At 40.1% G+C, this 23,447-nt stretch overlaps 2 protein-coding genes across 6 annotated transcripts in view; both read right to left on the bottom strand.

The window, feature by feature from the left end:
- The window catches only part of MFSD2B (MFSD2 lysolipid transporter B, sphingolipid), a 44,955-nt gene extending 40,422 nt beyond the window's left edge, over window positions 1-4,533 (bottom strand). For 2 of the 5 annotated variants that reach the window (XM_010196255.2, XM_061990025.1), the window contains exon 1: window positions 4,049-4,317. In XM_010196255.2, the coding sequence (XP_010194557.2) occupies window positions 4,049-4,096 (48 nt within the window). In that variant the 5' untranslated portion in view covers window positions 4,097-4,317. The other 3 variants (XM_061990024.1, XM_061990023.1, XM_061990022.1) reach the window with 3 other exon arrangements.
- A 2,231-nt stretch (window positions 4,534-6,764) lies between these two features.
- UBXN2A (UBX domain protein 2A) lies at window positions 6,765-23,447 on the bottom strand. Its single transcript, XM_061989995.1, is given in 8 exon segments — window positions 6,765-8,079; window positions 8,082-8,338; window positions 10,100-10,264; window positions 15,076-15,216; window positions 16,778-16,887; window positions 18,640-18,775; window positions 20,205-20,258; window positions 23,366-23,447. Coding segments are annotated over 7 exon segments (873 nt in total). The 5' UTR covers window positions 20,246-20,258; window positions 23,366-23,447; the 3' UTR covers window positions 6,765-8,056.

The raw sequence follows: 23,447 nt of genomic DNA, 5'->3' as shown, positions 1-23,447 counted from the left end.
GATAAGTTTTAGTCTTACAGACAGAGCCTTTCACCATCTGATCATTGCCTTTTCACAGTTTTATCTGAGTGGGTGTGAACAGGCAAGTACAAGTATCATGACTCTTTCCTTTATGTGTTTCCTTAGGAAAAGGTGAGATGGCATCCCATTACTATGCCCAAGTAATGTGGGCAGTGTCAGGGCACAACCTGGAAAATGGTATTGCCACAGCAGGACTTTATTGTACTCTGTATTGCCAATTTCCTTCTTTCCAGGGGGGAAAAAAAAGATGGGTAAAACAGTCACTAGACAGACCTCAACAGAATAATATGCTATTGAATTTGGTAAGATATTCCAAACACAACAATCAGACTATATACATATTTGCTGTGCAAAGTAACTCTCCATTTGTCATACCTAGGTTCTATTAAATGTGAGCTTTGTTAGACTTGGGGAGTCTATAGAATCTTATTCGCTTGACTTGCACCATAGTCCTCTTGAGCTTTACTCCAGGGGCTGTGTACTTTTAAACTTTATCACACTTTCATTTTCTAATCATTCTCTTCTCCTAGTCTCATCACCATCCTCACAGAAATTAAATCCTGTTTCAAGTTTCTTTTCCTTGGATATCTTCGCTTCTGATCTCCAAGCATTGGCAAGATGACTACCAGTTGAAATCAAGAAACGTAAACCACTGCTGTGTAAATCCTGCATCTCATTCCACCCCCAAAACAAGTTGAGAAAAATCCATAATGCTGCTTTCCTACTTATTTTCCCTAGTAGCTCTAAAGAATTATGAAATGGCTTGGGTTGGAAGGGATCTTTAAAACTCATCCAGTCCAATAACCCTGGCAGGGGCAGGGACATCTGTCATTAGATCAAATTGCTCAAAACCCCCTCCAACTGGAAGCTGAACACTTCCAGGGACGAGGTATCCAGAGCTTCTCTGGGCAACCTGTAACAGTATCTCATCATCTCTCATTGTAAAAATGTCTTCCGTAAGTCCCTCTGTCATTTTAAAACCATTACACCTTGTCCTTTCAATAGCTAAGGCCATGATAATGCAGATAAAGTAAATGCCTTTACACAATACAAATGATTAAAAAAAATATATAACACAAAGAATGTTAAGTTCTTAAGAATTAGCCTAATTAAAATCATGGTGTGGGAAATAGTCGACCAAGATCTAAATTTAGAGGCTGTAGGCAGTAGTCCTGCCTTTATTTCAGTTTCATGGTTAGAAAATTTACAGTCTTAACACATTTTTCAAAAAAGTTTCACTGTGATTCCACATATTCCCAGGATGCTACTCAACTGCTTCCCAAATCCCACTCCCAAATCACCTTGAAGCAAAGTTAATACTTCAGTCACAGGAGTAGTCATATTTTCACTAAATTTTATGAAAGTTATTTTCAGAGCAAAACAAGCTGTCAGACTGACATAGCATACAGAGGAGTCCTGTTTAATCAGCCATAGAAATGCAGGAAATCAGCAGTTCATGAACTTCCTTAAAAGGAGCTTACATCCTGATCACTGTTCAATACTTGTTTTCCTTCTATTTTGCCTGACTACTTTTGGCACTCATTCTTATGTTAAGCCATAACACACCACATCACTTCTACGGGTGAATGACATGCATTGTGAAAGAAAATGGCAGCACTCATTGCAGATCTGCTGCCTGGTAATTTCATTGACTGCCCCTGAGTTTTTATCTGCTGACAAATAATCATTCAGACTCTATCTTCTGGTGTCTCTTTCTTAGAGCTGAAGTACATAATCTATTTCAACTCTCTGTATTGAAGTTATATTGTAACCAAAACCTTTTCCACCTCAGTATCCTATGCGACATGCAAAAAAGAAGGTAGGTCTCTGCACCAGTAAAGCTGAAACATTTTCCTCTTCCTCACTTTCTAAACTAAAAAAGATACATGTGGCAGCTGTCCGTTACACAGTCTAGGGGAGTTAGTTTTGGGTTTACAAGATATTGCTAATAAATGACACCAGAGAAGGATATCATCACACTTGAGCAGAGCAATGTGGCCAATAGCAGCGCATTGGCTATGAGCAGCTTGATAGGGTTTTTCTCTGAAAGACAAATTTCCCTGCTGCATTGCTTCCTCAAGCAACAGAAATTGCTTGGTTTCTGTTAAATCCAGTGAAAGCTTTTTCACTTAAGTTTGTCAGTAAGCTTAAAGTACCCCAAACAGTCACTAGAGATCTGAATGTATAGGTAGTGGTCAAATAAGGAACAAAATACAAATTACAGTAAAAATTTGTTTTGAGACCCCCGTGGTGTAGTTGAATGTCAACTTCAAATTACTTCTACAAGCTTTAGAAGAAATGTGAGAGGATGGGGTTGGAGGTAAGAGAAAGGAAAGTCAAATGTAGTTATAATCTTCTTTTGTTCTCAGATTAATTTGACAAATCTGTACTTATACATGCGCCTGACACATCAAAGTTAATTGTGTTTCAAGGTAAACCAAGAAAGCTTAGTAACTGAGAGGTCTGATTTTGCTCCTTTAATAGAAGAGTAAGTTTAAACATTGCTATAGAACATTAATGTGTCTGATACATTGTAGTTCCTTTATTTTTAATTATCTTTTCAGTTAAAACCCCACTTTTCGTTGCTTTGAAACATTCCCTTCCCAAAAAAACAGAAATTAAATACAGGATTCATAACAGATCAACTTATTTCAAAAGCAAGTAGGCAAATTGAAAACAACTTTTTGCAACTGTGTGTAGATATTGCATGAACATTACGGGCACAGGGTGCAGCTGCACTTTGTCCCAAGCTATTCTTTATCAGTCAAGTCCAGAACTGAACCAGCAAGTAATTGAAGAGCAGTAAGAAGAGAGAGTAAAACCTGTGACTCAAAGATAAATGCTAGTCTAGGTTTATCTGAGAACAATGAAAATGTGGCTAATGAGAAGCAGCTTTTGAGTCAGCTTTTCTCTCAATGTGGATTTAATACTGGTAATGTTTCTGTTCTGTGAGTGACCATACAATTGCCTCTTAGAAGCATGTGTGTGATAGCCACAGGTGGCATCCCAGGTCCCTCATACCCAGTATCCTGAGGACTGTTTCCAGGTTTTTTAGAAACACCAGCCCACTCCCAAGTGGAAGAAATAACAGGAGCAGGACTTGGGTGCAGACACCTAGAAAGGTTACACACGACCAGGTCAGAATACAACGGTGCTTTCCCAGGATATTCTTACAACTGCTGGTAATATAGCACTGACGGACTCTTGTGAGCCAAAGACAGTGTATTTCTGTTTAAAATCTTCAGATTTCTCCCATTAATTTGCCTAGATGCTTCCTGAACACAAAAATTAAAGCCAGAAGTACATGTACTCTGTGTCTGGTGAGCTCCATGGTTTGAATGCCCTGTACTACATTGTAAAATGTTACCTTGGATCCTGTTTTGAAGCTGCTCCTGTCCAATTTTATGAGCCATGAAGCAAAGAGGGTCCTCACTCTGCTGATACCTTCCTCTTGACTCCTATCTCGACAAGCATCAAGTCTAAGGGGGAAGCATTTTGGATACTCTCCCATTTGCAACACTTATCCAGATGCTAAGGATTGATAAGGATTCATGAGGAAAGTGAACCCCTTCCCTCACAAACCTCTCTCCTGCCACCAATACCCCATATACCGGAGAGAGAGCCCCGAGGGGAAGAGACAGTGTAAAGCGAAGGCATTTTTTCCTGACTCTGAAGTGGACAGTAAATATCGCAAAGCGTAGTCGAATACCACCGTTAGATGGAGTTTCTCGGTGAGAGTCAAGGGGAGTGGCAGGGATTTAAGAGCTATCTCAGGTACCTCGTGGGGATAGACGGTGCCGTGCAAGAAGCAGCAATTTGAGGCTGCCTCAGCCCTGCTGATAGTGCCCACCCCACTTCCTCGTAACCTACCGGCAAGGAAAATCAAAAAACAGCGCGCCGGAGCAGCAGGGCACGGGCGGGACTGCCCCGCATGCCCGGGACCCCAGCACCCCTCTCAGCCCTGGACTGTGACGAGAGGCTCTGCAAGTCCCACGACGGCGGCCTTTCCCCCTTCCCAGCCCCTCACCTCTTCCTCCGGCGGGCGCTCCGAGGTGTCCTTCGCAACCCCCGCCATGGCAAAGCGGGCAGCTCACCCCCGCCCGGCACCTGCGGGCCCGGGGCGGGGCTGGGGAGGGCAGGAGCAGGGGAGCGGGCGGTGTCCTCCCCCACCTCAGGCAGCGGCCGGAGGGGAGAAGGCGCTATCGCTGCCCTTCAGGCTCGGGAGGGGACATTCCCCGCCTCGGAAGCCCTCTCCCCGCCTCGGGCGAAGGCCAGAGCTCGGGCCGCTGAACCCCTCACAGGCCGCAAGAACAAACCTTCTCAGCCTCTGTCCCTCAATGCCACTTCCATGGTAGAACGGAGCCGGGTAGTGCCCGGCGGCCACAACAGCAATGCCACTCTCGCTCTGTCCCGCAGGGGCTGCTGCGGGAGCCGTCCGTGAGGTAAAAGCCAGGCTTTATCGCGCCGCAAGCCTGCTCCCGAATCCAGCCCGAGCGTCCCGAGTAATGCCGTCCCCGCCGCCCCCCTCAGACGCACCGCTGCTCCCGCCTCACCCCCCTCACGGAGGCGCTCTAATCGGGTTAAGGTGGTTGAAGGTTTCTGAGGCTGTTTTTAGCCAAACTGTAAAAATACTAGCTCTATCCTTTTGAAGCGATGCATCCTTTTCCTTGTAACCTTGCCAGCCAGCCCTGCTGTGTTCTGGACGTGAGATCATACAAAACCCACACTTGACCCAAGAAGCAGGCTGCAGAAAGAGCTGCTGCTGCCCTGAGGCCCTATAGCTGACACTGTTATTTCGGCAGTACAAGTTCACCACCACCACTCTGCCCACAGGAAAAGGGTCTTACAAGCACTGTCTGCATCAGAGAAAAATGTAAAATAGAATTGCATAGTGAACTATGAATTCTTTCAACAGTGAGACAACCTGAAAGAAGAGGATTTTAAACCAACATGCACATGAGGGCTCAGTGATCTGCTTGCCTAAGGAAGATGACAAGGAACGTATTTGCATGGGGCTTCTCCTGGCTTGACTGACGCCAAGAGCTCTGCTATTGACAGAGTCACTTGCTGGGTACTGGACAGCCATTGCAAACCACATCATGAAGTATAGATATGCAAACCCTGCACAACTTCCTTTGACAACAGTAATTCTAGCAAATTAGCAATATTCTGAAAGAATATGGAGTTTTAAAAAAATTCTTAAACCAGATCTTCAATACAAAACTGAAACTGTGGCCTTAGTAAGCCTTGTTGAAAACTCTGGTGCTTTTATGCTTCAAGGCTTTGGAGACCTCTAAAGGCTGAGGCCAGATGGACTGCAAAACAGAGGTTGGCTGCTCTGTCCCTTAGTCCCAACACGTAACTTGTTCCAAAATACAAAGCTAGACACAAGGTATGCAGGTAACATTTAAATTCAACATTTTGGTTGTTTTCTGTTCAGGCAATATCCTCATAACATGTTAAGTCTTTGTTACCTGCATTTGCATGTTTCTTCACAAAGGGAAAAACTACAGAAAACATTTATTGTCTGTTCTTTTCTAGGCTATTTGAATTTTGCTGTAAATTACATTGATGCACAGGCTTTACTCAAAACAGTCAAGGCTTATGAAGAAACAATGAATAACTGATAGTGTTTGTGTTTCACAAACTCAAGCATCAAACAAGCTGGTTTTACTGATGTTGAATCATTGCACAATAGCTGTCACAGCACTGAGCAAGAGATTAGGCTGTCCAGACACTACAGGTAGCTAATCAGCCTTTACAAATTGACCAAAACCAATTAGATTTGGAAGAGCTCTGTATTCATTACAAGGACTTTCTCCAAATTAGGAAATAAGTTATCCAGTCTCAGTTTGTTGCCTTTTTTTAAAGGCACTTTCTGGTCTAACATGAGATTAGTGAGTGTAGTTAGCATCACTCTTGACTTTTTAAAGATTTGCTTTCATTTTGTAATTAAGATCATGACACTTCGAAATGGCAAATACACACTCAAGTACACCAAAGCCGTAGTCAGAAACAGTCGATTTCAGTAAAGCACAATGCAGAGCCAAACAGAATCAAGCTATCCAGTTTCTTTAAAATACTGGTAGCAGACATGAATTGACATTGATATACTAAATACTTACTGTTTCTTTAAAAATTATGATCTTTTAATAACAAGATTTACTTACCCTAATATTTGACACCACTCCTCCAATTTCAGTCAGTCTCACACTATTTCTTTGTTGCAAATGCAGGAATGGTATATGGCTACCTGGACATTTCATGCACCTTTTAGGTAAGAACAACCGAGCTTACTGAATCAAGTATGTGTGGTTTTCTAATGCTTAGTTTTACAATAAAACAATTTCAAAAGCACCAATTACTAAAATTCACTGCTCAAAGAAGCTCTGCAATCTGAGGGTTGGATCTGTGTCCGTAGGCAACTTGTTTTTTCAGTTTTGCCAGTGTATTTGTCTGCACGTTTCTTCCTACTACCAGAGATCTGGTAGGCTTTTTATATAGCAGTCAATGCAAGAACAAAGACAATTTTGTTGTGTTATTTGCTACATAAACCTGAATGACACAGTAGCACATCAAGTTTATAGCACTGAAAACAGTTAACTGCCTAGTTTTCAGAGACTGGCTTTCTGAATACACTGAACAGATAGCTGATTTACATTTCACTGCCTTCAAACATACCAGGAGAGATACTGAAGCAAAACAGTTTTACATCCCTGAGAATGAAATAAGCACATCCATAGTTTGAAGTAAGATAACTTTTACAAAGAATACAAGTCCCCCCAATTAAATAATTTATTTAGAACAAAACCAGGCTATCCCAACCCCATCTTTCATTTAACCATGTACAAGTAGTATAACCCCAGCAATCATCCATTTGTGTAAGCAGCACAAACTAGGCAGCTCTCCTTGAAGGCTCCAGGATAAGCCTTACCCAGACACTCTAGTTCCATTCACAAACTCACATGCTACTTAACACAGTGCAAAACATTTAGTCTGTATGGTGATTTCTCCTTTTGCAAAACATGGAATAATTGGCTACAAATTTTATGCCTCAAGTATGTGAACAGCAAAAGAAAACATTTTTATGGAAATGGGTCAGTGGAGGTGAGTGGGAGGGGTGAGAAACCTCAGATTTAAAATAAGAATTTGCAGTATCTTTGAAACTTGGCCACATGCAATTAGTGTCTCAATCAACTGTCCAGTTCAGGACAGAAGCCAACATATAGTACAAAAACAACTGTGTCACTCTAAGCCACTATTTCTGTATAGTAATCTCCAGAAAAGCTTAAGTTTTTGTGCAACAAGGCTAAAAGTGGATCTCTATCCTAACGAGCTAAGTAGGTAGTTTAACATCACCCTGCCTGTAAGACACCTGTAGCAGCATGAGAGGCAAAAACCACTTCAACCATGGGTAATAACAATTCCTCCAGAGCTTACTTTGAGGCACTTTGCATCCAAAACGCACCAGACAAGCTCATTTCTATCTTCTCACACATGCACCTTACCACCATGTGAAGACTTGATAGAACACTATACTGTATATCTTGTGATAGAAGTTAAATCCTGAAGATACTGAAGATTTTCAAGTTAGTTAAGAGTTCAGACATGAGCTTCCCTACAGCATCTGTTGCCTAAAAGTTACTGTGAGAATGCAACTGCATCAACTTACACTGAAATGTAAGCAAAAACAATCAGTTCAGTTCCACTTTAGTCCAGAGTGCAAAAATAAATATTATTTTTCCTTAAAAGATGCTATCAGTAGTAATTAAGTCTCAGAGAACTGTTCTGCCTAAATACATTCACTAAAAATGCCTTCTACTTAAGGAAATTCTAAGGATGCCCTGTTGTATAGTTATGTCTGCTACATTACATAGCCAGGCTCTGACCACCAAATTTATTTGAAAATATGCACACGTTTTGTTCTTGAGGAGCACAGTACATGAGGATGAAAGTGCATCCAGATATTGCTGGTTACATTTTTGGTTTGTCTAGGTCCTCCTATGTGCAGATTTTGGCCAGTTAAAAGCTAATTTTATCTTGTACTTTTGATGGCATTTTTTGCCCATTCTTCAGCTGTCCATTAGGTGTAGTATCAGTTTTATAGTCATTGTCAGGGGCTTTTATCTCTGAGCATCTGAAAGGTTCAGTTGTTTTACTAAGTCTCTGAACAACAACAGCATTTTGCAACTTTGCTTCCTCTAGCGTGAGTGTCTCATCTTGCAGCTCTCGAACAGGCAGAGAAGTAGTCAGTGTGAAGGGCAGGCTTCTCTCTGATCCTTGATACTTTGTTATAAAGTCTCTGACATGGCTTATTCTGAAAAGAAAAAAAACAGAAAACAACATTAGAGAACTCCAATCCCAATTCAGACCAAAAGCACAACACATAGCCACTCCAAAAAGATAATGAAACACTCACTTCATATAATAGCTGATGACATAGAAATGAAGGAATATAGCAGGAGCAGTATCCTCAAGTGCCTGATCCCCTCGGGGGGCAAGGACCAAGGTTTGCATGCTCTGAGAGTAGTCCCACGGGAAAAAGAATGAATATCCTACTCTGAACATTAAAATTCTTCACTGTGGCTCAGGTGGTAGTTACATAAACCTACTATTAACCAGCTGGTGGAGCTCTTACCTGAGGATTATGTAGCCAAGAGCTAGAAGATGCCTCCAAAGTGTGACACAGGTGGCAGAATCATGATAAACAAAAAAGGTTTGCAAAAATTGGACAGCTTATGAGTTAACTAGATCTAATTATAGTCTCCTTCTACCAAAGTGAGTAGTGAATTAATTAGTTTCAAGCTGCCTGTTCAGGCGTGAAGAACCTTGCAACAAGTGAGAAAGATGGAGGTTTTGCTGTGGAAGAATCAGGATGGACCAATTTAATTAGAAAATTAATACAGTAGGATATATCTATACCAGTAAAACAAATATAGCGGCAACACACATTCTCTGATCCTGAGGGCAACTGGTGGACTCTGGCTACCCGCAAATTACTAAAATCATCCTTCCTCTCCCTCATGCACTACATGGCCCATGGGGTTTACTGACTCCTGGGAATGGTCTGTAACCTGAGCTAACATCTGAATCAAGACTAGATGTTATCTAAGAAGGTGCTGGTTGGCTTGGGGGAAAACAATTCTAACAGCTTAACAGTGTGGATGACCAAATTTTCATGCCTTTGCCATCCTTTCTAGGACAGATACAGCCAGCATCTAATTCCTGTGCACACAGGCATCAATTAAGAGACAGTGCTTGCTCTTATAAACTTAAAGTCTGAAAAACCTCAAGCAGGAATAAATTCTTGGTTGGACACTTACAGGTCTCAAAATGCACTCTATCAAAGTTCATAGAGTCCCTACAGCAACTCAGGCACTTAGCCACCAGCTACCTGCTTTAGGACGAAAATGTTCCTTTCCAGGCTCCCTATGTCTTAAAAGTATGTTCCCACGTCTCTTATTAGGTCGTACACAAATACTTTATACAGCACAAACACGCTGGTCTTGTGACAAGAGGATATGTTATGGACTATTTATTGCAAATTACTTCAAAAAGAGCATCACATCAGTAAGGCTGCTGTTCTGTTTATTTCAGACTCTGGCCCTCCCCAGAGGTTTCTCTGGCTCAGCTCAAAGTCACCTCTTCCAGCTCCCAGCTGTGCTGCTCTCTGTGCCCAATGACTAGCAGGCTTTTTACTAATCAATTTGCTCCAGATGTAGTCATCTTGTGAGAGATTTGTCATCTTAAAAGCTGTTTCCGCTAGTAATAAGCAACACATATACCTTAACCTCCAGTAAGTCACAAAGAACTCCTACAGTTTCCTCAGATTTTCATTTCTGCTCAGTTATGTGCTGACTGTTAACACCAGTTCACATGCCTCTTATGTTCCTCTCATCAGCTGAAAGATTTCTCAAAATCTGAAAGGATGCTTTCTAGATACAGCTGAACAGCAACTCAATGTTAAGTGCACTGAGGAGGTAGGTTATTCACAGAAATCAGAGACTTACCATGCATACAGGCATAGTACAAATAGTTCAGCTGCAAACACGTATGACAGTGTTAAAATAAATCTTACCTGTGAGAAACATTGAATTTCTGAATTATCCTTTCCCCATCAGCTAACCAGATCTGGATCTTAGTGATAGGTTCCAAATCATTTAAGGGTACCGAAGGTAAGTGTCTTTTGTTATCAGGTTCTTGCTGATCTGTTCTTACTTTAGAGATTATTCTTGGAGTAGCACTGAAAGGAAAAGTCATACAAGGTTATGCCTCTGTAAGCTTGAACCTACTTCCACACCTTTGCTTCTGGAGTTTTCTACCTTCTGTCAGGGTGCATTGATGACTTTTTTTTTTTAACTGTATGCCAATACTTTCTCTTGAAGACTTTAACATGCTAAAGGGTTTCCACTTGTTCATGTTAAACATGTGTATAAGATGGAAGGAAACTTAAACACCAATGTACAAGAGTTGAAACAGTCTGAAGATTCTTCATGCAATTTTCAGTACTCTAATCATATAGGTGAAACTTCAAGGGGTTTTAGTATTGAATTTGCATACTCAATGGTAATTTCCACCCTAATGTGATTACAGTAATTTAATTTAACTGAGTGTTGTTAGCCTTGATTTAGACCCGAGCATCATCTATTTCAGCTTAGAGGCATTACTCATCTATCAGAGAAATTGACTTAATGTGAAAATCCAGGCTGATACACACAGCACCTGGATCTTATTTTTTTCTAAGGCATTTTCAACAGCTGACCCTACCATAAAGGCAAAGATTCACAAAAAGACTGACAGAATACAGAGACCTCAGTCAAAGTGCATGGTCTTGTAAAAACAGTTACTAGTAAAAAATTTTGTTCTCAAGTAATGTGTAGAGCTTAGTGCTTCTATCAGGACTGAGCTTATTCACCATGTACTGTTTAAGTCATCATAAAGCTCAATCCAATGGAGACATCCTCAGCGCATGTGAGTATAACCAGATGTTTGCTTGCAAAACAATAGCAGTGATTTAAGGAGTTATAATTTCTTCTCTGATCTCTGTTGTGGTCACTGATTACACAAACATCTCGTGATAGTTTGTGGAAAAGCTTTATCTTTGCATGGAAATTCGATGATTTACTGTTTCTTGGGACGGAAGTCTGTGACTAATGGCAATAGAATAACAGTTTTAACTACTACACATCTGCTTCGTGGACAAACCCAACCTTGCATCCTTATGCTCTTGCTCCTGTCTTCATTTAATCATAAAGCAGAAAAGTTACAGTCAACTTACTATTAGAACAAAGACAGCTAGTGATTTAGTATGTATAGCCTAATAAAGTTAGTCTTGGGCTCAGTCTGAGGTATTTCAAAACCTCTTAGTTAAGTGTCCTAACTTTCAGGCTGTCAGCCAGTAGATGTTGATTTTTTTTTTATCATTCTCTTTTTTTTATTTCTTCCATTGAAATTCTGCAAAAAGAATGCAAACCAAGGAATCTCATTCCTAAATGAGTGTTCACTGCAGCTGGAAGAGAAGAGAGGCACAGAATTGTCTGTTTTACATTACACAGAAATCAGCCAAGGCATAAGAACTTAAAACCAACAGATTACAAGAGCCACACCTGTCATTCTCATACTCCAAGTACATATGACTTTCTACCACTCACTTGCCTCTACCAATTTACTTATGTCAAACTACTGTTCATGCTCATCCTCAATATAAAATAAACTTTAATTACCCTCCATATCTAGGGAAAGAAAAAAGCTTTAGCACCAGCAAGATAGTGTTAAACAGTCTAGAAAGCAAAACAACAAAGTTCAAATCATACTCCAGTCCATCAGTGAGCATCTTTCACTGTCTACTTTATCAGTGGTGTTCAGTTCCGGTCTCTGACACTGAAGTATAAGCACTCATGTGTGAGCCAGCTGTCTCCAGGACAGCGCAGGCTGGAGAGACAGCCAACTGTGCAGCTGCCAGGCATTGGGTTTAGCTTGCACTGAACTACATTTAGCCCATCAGTTACAGCTGTTTGGACAACTGTCTTGAATGTATACAGATCTTGGTGTCATTCTCAGACCAGCTTCCGTCATGGTCGCATCTCAGAATTTGTGGTAGGCACTGCAGATGATTCCTTTTATAGTGAGTATCTGTGAAACTGAAACCAAGATGTTAAGGAAAGCTGCAAGAGAAAGTCAGAACATCTATATCCACTAAGGTTTAAAGCATTTCTACACTTAATCACTTTGCTCTAGTAGAGCTGATAGATAAAGCCATCTAGTGGTGGGAGCTTCAACCAAAGCCAAAAACCAAGAACCTAAATCTCTTATTAGCCTGAGATCAAAGCATTATCACCCCTTTTAAACATTTGTTCCTTTTATAAGATTATCGAAAGAACACGTGAACTAAAGATTGAAGAGACCTAAGAGCCTCTTGTCAATTTTCTTTAAAGAAAAAGCCCAAGAGTTAGGTATCATACCTTACCCTAACAGCTATGCAGCTTGACACAAAATGTTTAACCCTAATGAGGTTATAGAGCAAGCCTACTTTGCTACAAGGAATTTCAGTCAATAGTTTAATTAACATGCTTCTGAGGCAATCTTTAAAATGCATTGACAGAAAAGTGTGGTTGCAAATCTTGTTATAATCCAAAACCATTAAATGTAGGTGAATGGGAGCAGAAAAAATAGAATATATCTATTAAATAGGTTCATAAAGTATATTGGAGAAGTCTGGTAAGTCTCAATTGTTTCTCCTGTACAACAAAAAGTATCTTATCTAAGTTATATCAAGAAACAAATAATTTCTACTTCATTTTTCCTCCAACAAAAGTTTTAATGAGACAACCAACAGACCAATTCTTAATGGTTCTTCCACCACGTAATCCATCCATTTAGGAACACTGCCAGAAAAATCGATAGACTGTTAAAAATGTTTAATTGATAAGCAGAAGTTTAGCTATGTTATAAGCTAAGGTGAGCTGCTCAGCCATTTCCTTTTCTCATTCCTGATTAATCACACAAATTCAAGTGTGGTAAGGGAATTCTACAGCTTAAAACTTGACACAGGTCTCAGCACTACTATTTCCCCAGAAAGCTTTTCTGCTGAAAAAGTAGTGTATGCATTCAGTGGACATTTAATAACACAAGGAACTGCGAACTAGTTTATGGAGTAAGAGCACTTAGAACTCGCGTTTCCAACATCAGTAAAAACATATATTCACCTTCAAAGAAAAGGCTGTGATAGCACAGCACTGAACAGAGTGGGGGAAAGAAAGGCATTTTATACAGTTCATAAATTAAAAAAATGCTGAGCAAGTTGTAGGATATCTCACTGTACACGACCAGTCAACCGAAATTCACAGAATAGCATGTTTCCAGAACCTAACTTGTCTATTGGGAAACAAGATTATTACTTGCTGTAGGCATGACAGACCATGACAGGCAACTGAACAACCTACCCTTTGGCACTGGTTAGCAGCAGAAACCCAGCACACTGAAGGTCTTTTTGCTATATACAGGTCTACTTGTAGATAAAATAAGGTTAAGTTCTTGATCCTTGTTCGCTCAGGATTTCAGTGCTACCAAATGCAAGTCTTGCAGTATCTCATCCATCTCTCAAGGAAAGATTTTCCCTATTGACCATATCTACTCAAGCATGTAGCAACTGAATGAACTGTGCTACAGAAACAGATGAAACTGATAAAACAGATACTTGCTTCTGTGAGGCAGCTTGGAACCACTCATCCCTTACCATTATCAGTCTTTTACTCTGCACATTATTATCTTCTTCCCCTGCCTCATTTGTTTCTACCCAGGTCACGCTCTCCCTCAGCACAAGCACCGGGCCTTAGCAGCAAGCCCTTTACACTTAATCCAAACAAGCTCTTCACCTAAGATTTCACACTGTCTGCTAACCTCAGCTGGCAGATCACTAAGCACCCCAATCTGTGAAGGCTTCCTGCAGGCTCCTGGTCACTGAACATGTTCTGTTCCCTAGGCTGAAATCTGCTTTTATAGGCATGTAAGTCTTACACAACAGGGATATGTGAAGCAGATAATTTGGCTGGAGTAAGTCACAGGGATCAAATAAAGAAACTCCTGGCTTCTGCCCCTACAACGGTGTTCCAATATATAATACTGTTCGGTTATAAATCAGGTCTACTTTTAGTATTAGTGGCTGACATTGTCCAGCCACAGGAGTCATGGGTAAGAGGAAAGATCACTGTAAGACATTAAAATGTCTTAATGCAATAAATGCATGGATAAATACTGAGGAATTTTATAAGAATGAAAAATAACCTCTTACTTCTTCAGTTCCCTTTATGGGATTCCCATGCTCTCCTGTTTTCACACCAAGTATTGCACATACTTTAAAAAAAATATTATTTTCTCTTAAACACAGAAGAGTGACAGCTTTTCAGCTTGAAACAGTTCTGCTAGAATTGATACATTCAACAAAGAAAGCCAACAGCATCCTGGCTGTATTAACAGGTAAACAGCCAGTAAACTGTGGGAGCTGACTTTTTCCTGTGCAGTACTTGGACATACCTAAATACTGTATTTGGATTTGGTACCCAAAGTAAAAGAAAGATGTTGATAAACTGCAGGAAGTTCCATGGAGGATTACCAGGATCGCAACAGGCTGGAGCATTCGCCCTGTGAGGACAGGCTGGAAGAGAGGGCCTTGTTCAGTCCATGGAAGATGTGGTATCAGGAACTGGGACACCTGAGAACAGCTTGCCCAGGAGATTTTAACAGGAGGTCATCAAGGAGAGAGACAGGCTCTTCATGGTGGACATAAATTGAAACAAGTGACAGACTGGATATACCAAAAAATTTTCTTTCTTGGGAAAACACCAGCACTGAACCAGGCTGCGCAGCTTCCACTCTTGCAGGCCCAAGTGGATAAAAGCCTGAGCAACCACATTTATCCCCTTAACTGACCCTGCTTTGAGCAGGAGCTTGGATTAGAGAACTCCAGATGTCACTTCCAACCTGAATTATGAGATCCTTTACGATAAGAATAGTTCCCTTTAGCTACTCAATCACAGATGACATCAGATTACTCACCTTCCTAATCTGTAACCGTGTCCAGAAAAGGGATGAAACATTGGCTTTTTTGATGACAAGTACACCTTATGTTTTTTATCTTCCACTTTCACATCTACCTCCTCTTTATCAAAATCTTTTCGCAGCTCAAAAGGCAGTTCCCTTAAGAAAAAAAACCCACCATGTCAGAAAAAGAACTACTATACTGCCTTCAGTACACAAAACATTAACAATTAATACCCATTCTATGTTTATCTTTTCAATGACAAGCCTTTAAAAAAAAAGCAAATAAAACCAACTTCACAAATATCTACTAAGAGCAATGTTAAGTGCATGACATACAAATTCAAGCTCTTAAACTGCAAATTAACTGGAAAGTGAATAATAAAAAGAGACATCACAATGTCAATTGTTAAGTGATGTTCAAATTTACTCAGTAATAAAGCCTAAGATGTGTAGGAAGCTCAGTTTTGCCATATATTGCTGCAAAAGGCTCAACTATTTCATCCCCATAGTAAAACATGAAGGAAAAAAAGACAACTGTTTTTTAAAGAAAAAGAACTGAGTTTAGACACAATGTGTCTAACTACAAATAAGCTCGAATCTTGGCTTTTAAAAATGAGATCATCATTAATGAGAGCTACACTCTTCAGGGCAGCACCATCACCTCAGTAATGCTTTATTTGCATTAAGCAGAACACAACAATGCCTTTGTCTAGGAGCTCTGATGCAGATAACTACATTTTCAGGTGGTGGGTCTCAGCTGGCACAGGGGCTTTACTAAGTGTTTCTCTGCCATCAATAATTATGCAGGAACCATCTTGTAATTACCATCTTCATAAGCAGACAGTGGAAGAAAAGTGGCAAACTTTTGATGCATGCACACAAAGAAAGCAATGGGTTTTAACTATTGCAGTTAATTGCTACTACAACTAACACAGGGGGACACCCAAAAAGGAGAAATATAGTATTTTTTGATGGGATAACAAATTTTGGACTAAGTACAGAAAGACAAAAGCCACAATGACTTAGTCATTTCACACACTTGAAAAGGTGTTATTAAATTATAGCCTTCATAAAGTTTATATTCTCCTCTCCATCGGTATGAAGTAAGGAACCAGACTACAAATTAAAGGCTCAAAACTACATTAGTTTGTATGGTCAACTTGATTTTTTTTTAAAGCAACATTGTAAACACAGCCTGCTAATTGTTATCAACCCCAACAACAGGTGAAAGTCAGATTGCCTTACACACACAAGTAAGTTTGTACTAGGAAAAAGTCTGAAATTTAAGAGTGATCAGAATTTCCTCATGTTACATGGAGCACGTGTGACCATTTAAGGCTTTTCATCAATAGAAAGAAAACAAAGAGTATAAAATCAGAAATACTCCACCACTTGTGCATTGAATTTGTTAGTCAAAGTGCCATTTGATCAGTAGTTCCTACTGGGAACTCTGGCTTAGTCTTTATTTCATCCTGCACCTGCTGGGTCCCCTACCAACACTTGCTTTTATCTATTTCATCAGCAACTCTATGACTGCTGCAACCAAAAGCTATTGTTCATGTTAAAACAGTCATTGGCACCACAGGAACTGAGACAGGCAGTGGCCTATGCTCCTACAGGGATACTGCAGTGCAGCAAAGCCAAGTAGCTATGTAAAAAATCTAGAGCATAAGCTAAATATTATTCAAAACAGGCTGATTAAGAACACAAAACTCACCCTTTTTTAATGGAGTCCAAGAACTGCTGGTTTGCAACATCACTATAGCTCCTAAGTTCACCATCATTTACTGTAAACCCATTCTTCCAAAGTTTAATGATTACATCAACCTATACAATTAAGAACAATTGTCATGATAACGTTGATGCAGAATCAGTTTGGTATACTCACAGTAGTCTATGATTGTAAATCATCCACTGCATGGACTAAAAATACTGTAAATCTATTTTGGCCATGTGGCAATAGGTGGAACAACTGCAAGGGGCAAGTAGCAATTTTAAATACTTTGTGTCAATCAGAGTTAGAAATAAAACTTCCCCCAATCATTTTGCTTTCCTGGCTCAAGAACACTCCTTCAATTTAGCAGGGAAAAAAGAAGAGAAAGCACTGAAAATCCCAGACAGCTGCAACTCCTCGAGAGCTAATTTGAGAACACATATGCCGGGTGTTGGAATACCAACTACCAGAATAGTCCAGCCGTGGATTTATTAGGGTAAAAGCCTTGCTGTAATCCTTCAGGAGGATTTTATGAAAGTAAGACAGAGATAATGCATGCAGAAGTCTTTCACTCAGGAAGTGCAGCAAGTATGAAAAAATTTACTTTCAGTCAGTCATACATTTATGTTACCCTGGAATTCCTGGGGATATTTAAAACCTTGGTGTTAGAGGAATGAAAAAACGTTTCTCAGTAATTCACTAACATTGCCAGAGAAACATCCGCTGCTTCAACTTGTTGCCCTCACACCTTTGACTGAAATGTCTCCAATTTTAACACAGATATATTTGGGATCTCATTTTCATAATTAGACATCATGCCACTTCGGGAAGCATTTCAGGTATGATTCCCAAGACAATGTTGTCTTCACCGACACTTGGCCACATGTGAGGTATCTGAAGCATGTGCAAATACAGACTTCACCTCAGACAGGGATCAGCTTGAACGAGGCTTTACAGTACTTGATGATATTTTTTTTTGCAGTTTGACATGTTAGAAGATGATTGCTGTATAAATGCACACAGCATGTGCAAACTGCTGAATAAAATTCCTTCTCTTTTGCTTGAGTAATCTAGCAAAAAGTATATAACACTCAGCAAGATTAGATTCCTTTAAAAAGCCTTGTGTCTCAGGGCATCAGTACACGTGGAAGGAGCCTCATCATGGAAAGGTTCCTCCACAGTAAGCCAGCACGCAAGTTTAACATGGACTAATTGTTTCACACCAACTTCCGATTGACACAAGCACTGCCAAAGAACACTATTTCAGAACTGCAATTTAAGGTATTGCTCCTGACACTCTTTTTTTCCCAGGTTCAGTTGGGGATCCATGAACACAATTTACAGCAATACCTTGTCCAGACTTCTCCTTGACATCTTTGTTCTATGTGGCACTTTCTCCAGCCCCTTACCAGTCTTTGAGGAGTAACAGAAAAATACAAAGAGTGGAATCACCAAGATACAATTCTATACTAAACATCTCACTACTGCCTCAACTATACAAGCGAGACAAGTGAAAAAAATGGGCTATACCTCTGCATAAAAAGGCTCAAACTCTTTAAACAATTTCTTATGTAATAGTAGTTGTCTTTCCTTTCACCTCATGATCAGCTCACTCTCCTTACTACTAGAGCAGATGTGCATTAGCCAATGTCAGCATAAGTCCTATAACACTAAAACCACTATAAAATATTAAGAGCCAGAAATGCAGGCTGGGCTGACTAAGAGATGGGAGACTGTTCCTACTGCTGTCTCAGTTCTGTAAGCATTTATTTACACATGTACTGGATGAGACTGCTGGACTTCTTGCATATTCCAGAGTACTCCTGTAATGCTATTATGTTAAACATTTTCTCTTCATTGCCTACCTGTTTCTCAACTGTAGTTGGGGGCATACATATAGCACCAATCTTCTGAGCTTCTTCAAAAAGGTTATCTACAAAGTAATCACAGTTTTGTTCTGCACCATTCAAAATCTGCTCACCGGTTCCTGATTTACACACCCTGCAGAACAAAAACATAGGTAAAAATGATACTTCAGAGAACACATTAGAAGACAAGCAGTTACCCTAGAAGTTCAGTGCTAAGAAGTGTAAAATGCATGCTCCCCTGCACCAAGCTTACTTGGTTGTTAGAATCAACTTGGCTTTGTGTCTCTTGTAGAAAGTTCTTACAAAGCTCTATCTGCACATCAGAAGTACAAGTTAAAGAATGACAATAGAAGTGAATTCGCCTATGCAGAAGCTTCTAAACTTGGTGTCAGAGCAAGGAATGCAAGTCAGATGATTCATACTTCTAATTCAGACCACAAAACGTTTCACTGCACACTGAAGAAAGGCTTTCCTTAAAGCATTTCCATGATATAGGTTTGAGTGACTTCCTTTGTCCTAAGTTTTAAAAACACATACAAGGAAACCACCCTAGTATTTACTCCCCCATCCCCATTTGAACACCCCCCTATACCCCCACCATCACAGGACCATCACTATTGGCTTTGAAAGTTCATTAGAGAAACTCAAGAACAAGTGACTCAACATCACTTGAGCACACTGAAGAAATACAATAGAAGAATTCAATCCTGTGGAGACATAAAAAGATGCATCCATCACCAACATCTTTTTATAGAATACTGTATATGTGACAGCTGTTTCTGTTAGATTTTCACCAATCAAAAAGCAGAAATACACAACATGAATGAATGATTATCTTTCTCTTTAGGTTCTTTGCATAGTAAGAGGATTATGCAGCTTTTAGTAAACATTGCAGGAGTTACTCCTATTGGAGATTCAGGAAAGTCTATTTTAAGCAATTCAGGAAAAAAAATCCCAGATCTCGAAAAATATCCCATTTTACTAAAAACTCTGCATTGAATTCAAAAGAAGCAATGCTTACTCGAATGTTAATTAGATAGATTTGCATGAAAAGGAATTGCTTGCAGTGCATCTATGCGACATTAAGAATCCCTACAGATTAACATTTCCAAACAAAAGAAAAACTCAATAGCATTAAAGAAGAAATTTAAAAATTATGCTGTCCCCATCTTATTTTTCTAGTAGAACAAAAGAACCTTGAAGCATTAAATCCAGGTATTCACTGTGCTTTACCAAGGAAATATAACCAGAAAACCAAACAGCTCCATAACAAATGTAGAGGTGCACAGTAAGTTACAAATTTGTAAGGCTGTCTTTCTATTTCAAATAAAAATATTTACTTAGCTTCTTGTATCTAAGAAACATTCCAGATATGTGAAAAATCTTTTAACAAAACTGTATTTTTTAAAAAAAGCAAAACTTCAGTATATGCAGAGCAGGTGGATACAGAAAAAACAAATTAAAACTTTAAAATTTAACAAAGTTTGAAAAAGCCATGACAGGACATACAAGCAGCAATAGGAAAGGAAGAGGAAAAAGGGGGAGGAAGAACTGGCACCTACCATTCTGTTTTTACTGTTTTGATATTATCCATGTCTTTCATTCTGGTGCTTTGCCTAATTATGAAAAGGAGATAGGTTAAAACCAAAACAATCTGACAAAGGAGTCACACTTTGTCTTCCTTTGTAGCTGAAATATTCTTTATAATTTTTCTTGTGTTGGTAGTACACTTAACCAGACACCTCAACTTCCCCCCCACCAAGTCTCCAGATGGTTGTTTTCCTGCAGTTTCTAATTTAATGACACATGAACTGTGCATCAGTTTCAGATGTTCAAAAGGAAGATTACTCTTTTATAAATGTACAAAACAAACTCCACAATAATCATGATAATCGAAAATACATGCCCATACTTACACTAAGTGAAGAAAAAAATACCATACTCCTTTTCTCAGTGGTACTGATTTTTCTTATCACTTTGAGACATTTGCAGAAGAACTGCATTGCCACTGCAGACATTCTAGTGACCTTCACCTTAATACTGTCTGTTATCAAAAGGCAAAAGATTTATCAGGTTCCTCTTCCTACCATACCTCAACATAGTAGCACAGCGTCTCAGAAATTGTGAATTATCATTTTATGTCTACCATTTAGCCAGAAAGAAAACCCTGGATTTGCAAGTACTAAATATACTGCAGGATTAGTCTGCTGAATCCAAAGAAAAGAAGAATATTGATATCATTATACTCCTGAGTTCTGTCAAGAGACTTACAGAAAGTCAGAAAAAGCCAGAGACTCACAAAAACACACTTAAAAAAAAACCCCAAGTCACTTTACAATTAGGCGAGCCTCTAGGGAGAATAGAAACCTCAAGTTACAACTGCATTTAAAAAGTTATTCCTGAAGACCACTCGGTACTGGTTACACAGACAATGTTCTACTTCTGGCAGGTTTGGGACTAAGACATGATACTGTGCATGGCTTTTAGAGGGCATCAGGCTAGCAGTGGCAGCCATCATATGGCTGCAAAAGTATTATGCTCAGCAAGACTAAAATAAATTTGGCCGTGACATGTAATTTAACAAGATGGAGAGGTTGAGGGAAACAATATTCACTGCAGCATTAACAAAAAACCACCTCCATTCAGTTATCAGTACTAATTCACATTCCTCAGAAAACTGATACTTTTTCATCTCAAAAGACATCCTTGTAAGACGCATTATGTAGAAATGTATATGAGCCTTCAGAAAACCTCTGTAATTACAAAAAAGATTCAGACAGTATGTTCATAACAGGTTTTAAAGTTTAGGCAGCCTCCAATTTAACCCTTGCTGCTATGCATTAGGTCAAAACATTAACATGTCTTTGACACATCACACAAAACACGTTACAGTCTGATTTCTTCCCCTCACAGATGTTCTTCCAGAGCATTATATATATCAGGCAAGCCTGTGCTGGTATATTATGACACCGTATCTAACTACTGTACTTAGAACTTTGTACCTGCACTTGGAAAAAACTTTCAGTATCAAGTAAGTACAGTGAATTTAAGAATTCTTAAAACATACAATTTTTCAAACTTCTCCCAAATTGTTTTAACATACTTTCACACAAGGTAATTTTTTGTGTTAACATACTTATTTTCTAATCTTTCACTATTTAATAGGCTCCTCCCCAAAGCAACAACAGCCACCTTCAGCCATCTGCTTTTGTGTATTCTCTGTGACTTGTTAGCAGAGCTGTTAAAAAGAGACACAATGAAGCAGCTCTTCAAATTAATTACTTTGCTACATTAGGCTGGCTTCAAATGTGCATGAATGGTATTCAAAGCTGATCAGCTGTGAAAGCCACTGTTCCTTCTGAAGTTCATCACTTACACCTAGAAGAAATGTTTGGTTTAGCACATCAAGGTAAAGAAAGCAGTCTGTAGAGACAGTGTTTATTAAACACCTAAAGCCATTAAGAGATAGTGATCAGTGTGTACTGAAAGCATTTTAGCTCTACAAGCCAACCCAACTAACACAAACAATCCTTCACTAACTTCTCAGACATCCCTAGATGTCACTTAAACGTTAGGAGTTTTGGTAAATATTTTTCGCGTCTGTGATGAAAAGTATAATAGAACTGAACTTCCATCTCTAAAAATCAAATTTAAAAGACAAGAAGAAGCTGCCAGCAGCTCACTGCAGCTACATCTGATAACCATGGTAGGATATTCTTGGCCTTTTCTGGCACAGAACAGCTTCTCCTGTTTCAAGGGTTCTTACCTCCCCAAGGCTCTACCCCTGTGGCCAGCTCCACTGTGGATGGGCCACTGACCCTGTAGTGGCCTTTCCAAGACACTTCTTTGAAACAAGCAGCTCTCACCTACACAGTTAGGCTGATTAGCTTCAGTAGATATTTTTGTGCTCAATATCGCTGAGCCCACACATCCAGCTATTTTAAGTAATAAAAAAACCCAAACAAAACAGAAGTTACACTTGCTTTTCTTGCTCTGAAGGGCAGAAGTATTCAAGCAAGCAAAGACAGACCCTATGAAAGCCTATCTTACTATAGCAGAAAGCAAACTCCTCAAGTTGAAAACTATCTACAGCAAAGCACATCAAACAGCAGTTATGACTGAAAAATGCACTGTACCATGCGATAAAGAAACAAGCAGCTACAGAGAAATGACCAACTGCAAATTAGAAGTGAGATGAGCATCGAACCTAATGGCCTGAACATGACTGATAACGCTCAGATAAAAACCACAGCATTGACATTTCCTCTCCAGATGGCTAGAAGGGCTGTGCATTTTGGAAAGAAACCTGACTCTCCTCCCCAGGCTGCCAGCACCTGAACTTATCTACCCGTCCGCCGCACCAGCTGCCCTCTGCCCGCCCAGTAGCACAACGACCAGATGCTCCGTGCCTCCTGCCAAAACTGTCGCCGAAAATACGCGCCGGCAGCACCCCGTGGAGAGTGGCCAGGGAGGTATTTTTAGAGACGATGAGGCAATAGCGTGGTAACAACGCGGAGGAGTAACGCTCCAAGGTGCCCGAGAAAGAGGCCGGGACAGGCCGGGTACCGACCCTCCCGCTCTGGCCGCGCCGAGGGACGCCTCATACAGACGCCCCACCACGCTGGACAGGAGCGAGGGCCAGCAGCGGAGCGGGGTGGAGGCAGGGCGAAGGCTCAGCCCGCCCCGCCGCCCTCTTCCTCAAGATCGTCCCAGGGATTCTCACGGGCAAAGTTCAAGCCCCAGTCGGAGCTGAAGGAGCGGCAGCTCAGCGGAACACGCGCCCCCGGGCCCTTCCACTCTCCATA

This window comes from Colius striatus, chromosome 2 (genome assembly GCF_028858725.1).
Source record: "Colius striatus isolate bColStr4 chromosome 2, bColStr4.1.hap1, whole genome shotgun sequence".
Lineage (NCBI taxonomy): Eukaryota > Metazoa > Chordata > Aves > Coliiformes > Coliidae > Colius > Colius striatus.
The sequence above is the reverse complement of the archived record's forward strand: the minus strand, read 5'-3'. Positions and strand labels throughout refer to the sequence as shown.